The 5,973-nt window shown below is 36.2% G+C and overlaps 1 protein-coding gene across 1 annotated transcript in view; it reads right to left on the bottom strand.

Moving 5' to 3' along the window:
• The window catches only part of LOC112145083 (protein phosphatase 1 regulatory subunit 1A), a 26,996-nt gene that overhangs the window by 10,730 nt on the left and 10,293 nt on the right, over nucleotides 1-5,973 (bottom strand). Inside the window, exon 3 of the mRNA XM_024270114.2 lies at nucleotides 5,294-5,354. Within this exon, the coding sequence (XP_024125882.1) occupies nucleotides 5,294-5,354 (61 nt within the window). The remainder of the gene's footprint in view (nucleotides 1-5,293; nucleotides 5,355-5,973) is intronic.

Genomic DNA, 5,973 nt, shown 5'->3' on the forward strand with positions numbered 1-5,973 from the left:
GAAAAAAAGGCTTTTGGAAAAAGCTGCTATGTAGAAATGAAATGAATTATCAAGCAGAAATGAATGAAAATTCTAGCAAAATTGAACATGAGGAAAACTGTGACTTTTTTTCTGAGTTTTTGAACTGGGTCAAAGATTTTCAGTACTGTATCTGTGTTTAAATGAACATAATAACTATATTAGAGAGTGATAAAACCTTTTTCTTGGCTTGAAGGTATTAGACTTCTAGAAAAAAAAATTAAAAAAACGGCTGACAGAAAGGCAAAGACATTAAGCAGAACATAAAGAAGAGAAAGAAATTAGCATGTCAAAAAGAAAAGTTGTAAAATAGTTTTAATGTAAAGAGATTTGTATTTTTTATTTTAGCAGAGCCATTATAGAAGTCACATCTTCAAATTGAAGGAAATGCACGATAACTCCACAGGGATTTATATAACTTTTCTCCACATTTGATGTTATAAAACTCCCTAAAAATGTTCAAGACTTTCAATCATCTAGAGTTCACCTCCTCTTCTTACTGGTTGAATAAAAAGACCAAAAAAAAAAGACATTTTTTCGGAGAGAATGAAACACCTTTGAAGAAGGATGGGCTGGAAATAAAACAAAGTGAAAATGAAATTACTGTGCACAGCTGTCCCATATTTTCATGTTTTCATGTTTTTTTGTGAGTGTGTTTTTGGAAAACTCAATAATAAAGAGAGTTTGTAGTGAATAGACACAAAATATTCAGGATGCCAAGATCAACCAAAGAATGTAATAACACAAAGTCATTTCCTATTCCTATCCCTCATGTCTAAATGATTGTGTTTCCCAAGAAAACAAAAGTTTTTTGTGATGTGCAGCATCTATAGATATAAAAATGTCAAACCATTGTGCTTTTTTAAAAAAAGTCTCTCTTTTACTGAGCAAGATAAATGCTTATTAGTATTTTTTCCTGCGTCTCCTCAGGATTAAGTGGAGACAACAACCCTTTCAAAGACAAGAATTCTAATTTAGCTTCTTATTTATCCCAGAGCCTGCTTTTCTGCTCTCTTTGTTCCTCTGCTGCGCTTTTGGAGTTCACAGTGCACAGGGCAGAGCAATCTGCTTTACATTTAATAATGCAGGGCTCTTCAGATGTGTGGCACACCATTACTGCACCAGCAAAGCCGCTCTCCCTCATCATCATGTGTTTTCATCCCCATCCCCCTCCGCCTTGACGGTTTTCCTCACACACACCCTCGCATTAGCAGCACAACTCAAATTCAGCATCTGTCTCAGTTTCTCTTCCAAAATAGTTAATTGAATTTTGACTTTTATTCTCAATCTCTAATTTTATTTATTTTTATTAGTCTGTGCAACATTTTTGGTACTGATGTTTGAATTAGTGGTAACAAACGTGGATCTTTCATGAGATGTTTATGCTTTTATTGGAAAAAATACATGTCTGCAAAAAATTGCAAGACTTTAAAATCAAGCAGACTGCCTTTGAATGACTGATCCCTTTAAAAGTGTAAAAATCAGGTTTTAAGAGTAAGCCACATCTGCAAGCGACTCAGGCCATCCCCTGTGACCTAAATTTAAGCTCCTGCTTTCAGGTTGAAGAAATAAAACACTAAGATGTAGAAAACAGCCTCAAGAAGAGTTGCCATCCGTGCTTTAAATCATCAGTTTCATTTATAATCCTAAAAAATACATATGAGAACATGAAAAAGTGTAAAACAAAACAAAGAGAAAGGAATCTCAAAAGCAGCGAGGTCTACATAAGAAGTGGGGAAGCTACTGGCCAGCCAAATGGGAATAGATTAATAATCCCTAATAATGTATTTTTTTCCCTGTAATTCCAAGAGAATCTGGCTAAAGAGAAAAAAATTAAGACCAGAAGTCCCGCAAAAAATATTTCATTTTAAGCTTTGCTTTTGACCCTTTTCCCTGTTTTTTTCTCTCTTTTATCAACCCTTTTTGCAATTTTTTTTTCTCTGAGACACTTTCTGTCACAGAAAAAAAATGTCTTTTAACATACGGTAAAGCTGTATGATCATTTTTAATAACGGAGAAAAAAAAAAGGCATTTCTCGGCTCTGATCAGCTCATTCACAGAGAGAAAGGTTAGTTAGAGTTTATTCAAATTCAAAAGCGTAAAACCTGATACTTCTGACAAGGTTTTAAAATATCATTTTGAAAGTGTTTCCTAAATTTTAGGAAATTTCCTCTTACAAAACCGGCTAAAGTTAGGATTTCTGCTTCCGGCTACAGATTGATTCTGGCGCCATCTTGCGTGTGAGCAGTCCCGCTCTGTAATTCCAGTGTCTCCACATAGGTGGTGCACTATAAATATATTGACCTTTTTCAGGTGCAGGAAATGATTCTGCATTCATGTGCTGTTGGAAGATTTGTCATTTTTTCGACATTCTTGTGTGGTTTTTTTTGATAGTGGACAGCCGTTTTTCCGATTATTCCAGCAGTTCTCTAACTTTACGTACATCTCTGAACAACATCAACCAATTGGTGCAATTAGCACTAACATGAGAACAAAAGTCGCACTCTTGAAATAAAAACACCAAAATGTTCTGTTTTAAAATACATATGTTAGTTTTCAATTATGAATTCATTTACCAAAATGCTCCTGATCTGAACCGTCTATCAAGTTTTAGAACCCTTTGCGGCCCAACGTTTGCCCACTCCTAGTCCATATCATGCAAAATGTACTATTTTTAAAACTTTTAAGTGTATTATATGTTAATTCCTCATGAAAAACAACCCTTTAATTCACACATCTGAGCATTCTTCTGTTACCAATCCACAAAAATAAGTGGGTCCTCACATTGTGACATCACAAAGTGGGGAACAGCCCCTTCCAGGAAATGTCTGTGCTGCCTGAACCGCCCCCAGGCTAACACACACACGCTTTTTCCACAAAGCTAGCATTGATCGGCAAAATGCTTTCATTTTATTCACACAATTTGTTATAAAGCAACACTTTTGAACGTCCAACCCCGAAAAAGAGATATACGCACATTTAACGTCGACTTTTCTTTCAAAGTGATCGCTTGACCGCACATTGCAGAGGGTGGTGTGAACATAGCTTCTCGCTGTCCTTTCACTGTTTTTTTGTAATTTTGTTGATTGAATGAGTTATATAATTTTGCAACAACATCTATTTAAAACTGTGTTTTGCATCCCAGTCACCTCACATACTAAATGCACCGCTGGAAGGAGTTGCATTCGTTATGCAATAAATCACTGCATAACTTAATGTCCTAGGGCCTTTTTAATAACAGGTAAGTGCACACAGATAAATGTATCAATATTAAACAAAATGGTTCACCTAATTTAAAACATATTACTACTTTAAAACATTTCTGGATGAAATAAAAAAATAAAGTTTTAGAGTAAATATAACTGTGGGAGTGATGCATCCCACAAACCTTTGGAGTGGGGATGACTCATCCTAAAATATGATATTACTCAGTGCAACCATCTGTAATGGTGTGCCAAAAAAAGCATGTGTAGATGCTCTTCCTTACTGTACTGTATTTTTATATCTGAGAGCCATTTCAGGCTTTTCTCTTAGAGCGCCATTTCTTCACATGCATTTAAGTTAACTGTATGAAAAGTTAAAATATTACATTTTTAAACAACAATGAAGCTGTGTTAAAAAAATAGGCTAAAAGGGGAATCAAGTCCTGAACTTTGCATTTGGTCTGTATTCAGACTGCAGTCAACCAGTCATTTCAGTTTCGAACCAAAACTTGTAAACAAAAATCTCACAACTAAAGATCTCTTCAGTCATTGGTCAGGAATTACGAGGGCGGGGCAAAGCAACGAGGGAAAGAATAATGGATGTCCTACACTTTGTAAACCTTGTCAGGATAGTTAAACTATATTTTTCTTTGATCAATTTTGAACGTCTGTATCAACGTCAGGTACAAGTCTTTACTTGCTGCTTTGGTACGGCGAGGGCGTGCTACAAGGCGGCTTCTGGGGAGACAATGGCTAAGGAAGTACGCTGTTAAGTGTTTGCAGCATAAAGATTGTCGTGAATCACATTAAATGTTGTTTTCATGAGCTGCATTCATTCGACCACTTTTCAATGAGTTGTTGTGTCTCGTCATTGCTTTACTATTCTGTTTATATGCCATAATGCCCGGCTACGGTGGCTGTTTTGGCTCAGCGGTTCCACTTCGAGCACGGAGCCTATTCAGACTGATGAAACTCATAACAAACCACAGCTCATTCGAACTGAGACCACCTTGAAAGACGGGTCTAAGAGCGGTTCCTGGTCTCTGGTTTAAGTGAACCAGTCTGAATACACCCTGAGTACATAACAGAAACAGAACAGATCACAGACAAAAAAAAAAAGATTAGATCTGGGAGCAACTCTCAGCTTTTCAAGATACACAAAACCTAAACCCAAAGCTCTCAAAAGTGCAATTTTCTGTGTTTGATGTGCACAGTGACGCAACTCATAATCATTCTCTATAAACAGTTTCTGTCTTTTCCCTCCTGATGGAGTTGATTTCCTCTCCTAAACATCCCTGCAGATCATGTCTTGATTCTGCAGTAACTCACTTCATACACAAACTCGAACACAAGTAGAGCAAAGGCGGGGGGGCTGATGTGACTCATGCATCAGGAGAACTCCTGGGTCTGCTGTTGTTTGATCGTGAGAGATCCCCAGAGAGAGTGCATGGATGCTTTTGTTGCTGCCACAGTTAACTGCAGGAATATTAATTTGGTTTGTACTAGAGCTGAAATGAATCACCGCAGTCAAAGTAAAACGAGAACACGCCGTTTAACTCTGAGAATCATCCTGCAGAGTTATGACTGTGGTTTGCTTGAGCTGATTGTTGCTGTCAAGGCTGAACTTTACTCGCTTGCCATGAATCAAGACTCTTGTGTTGTTTTGGTTTCTTTAAACAAGTTGTAAAAAATAATAAAAAATGGAGATCGTTACAGTTTAAATTCAGTCTAAAAGATGCTTAGGATTTTAGTTGTTAATCTGCAAAGAAAAAACTCCAGAAAATTACATTGTTTAAGAGATAAAAGTGAAAACTGATAAAAAAATGCTGAATAGAAAAATAAGCATCAAAGAAAAGAAAAAAGAATGCCACAAAGGAAATCATATATTAAAATAGAATTTTGGCCAAAACTCAAAAACTACAAAGAATTTTTAGTTCTGCTGATTTGTAAGCTGAACCTTTAAACATGTTTCTAAGCTTAAGTTGTCAATGTTTTGTTCCAGAACAGTCTGTCTTCATGGATAAGTCACCAGACAATGATTTCCAATAGGTTTCTGCAGCCGAGCGCCTCACCTGGTGATGACTGATCACTCGATGCCACTAAAGTGGCCGGCGTGGGTCTGCGTCTCCTGATCTGCAAGGTAAAACCAGAAAAAGTAGGCATGATGGAGAAAATAAGTAACAAATACATGCAAAAGAGACAGTAATGCTCTAAGACATAAGTCAAAGTCAAGGCCCGGGGGCCGGATCCGGCCCTCCGGGTAATTTTATCCAGCCCTCCAGATCATTTTATGTTATTGTTTGATGTTATCTTGTGCTCTATTCCAACTTGTGTAAATTTGACAAAATATACTTTTTGAAGAGTAAAATAATGAAAGTTATTTGAGGATTAAGTTGATTTACTATGGAAAAATTTTCCTGCATTTTTATTATTCATAATTATGTTAAAAAGTTACAGTTTTAAAGTCGAAAAATTGGCATTCTGATAGCTTTTTGGACTATTTTGGTATTTACTAAGATGTTTTAGGCTGTTTTAGAGTTTAGCTAACATTACAGCTACATGCTAGCTGTTTTTGCTAATTTAGGCTTTTCCTTTAAAGATTTTTAGGCTGTTTTTGGAGTTAGGCTAATACCGACATGGATTTTTTAGCTAGCTTAGGATTTTTTTTTCCAGTTTTTTAGGCTAATTTGAAGCTTAGCTATTTTTCAGCTACATTCTAGCTGTTTTGGCTAACCTAAGTTTTTTTTTTTTT

Source organism: Oryzias melastigma, linkage group LG5 (genome assembly GCF_002922805.2).
Source record: "Oryzias melastigma strain HK-1 linkage group LG5, ASM292280v2, whole genome shotgun sequence".
NCBI lineage: Eukaryota > Metazoa > Chordata > Actinopteri > Beloniformes > Adrianichthyidae > Oryzias > Oryzias melastigma.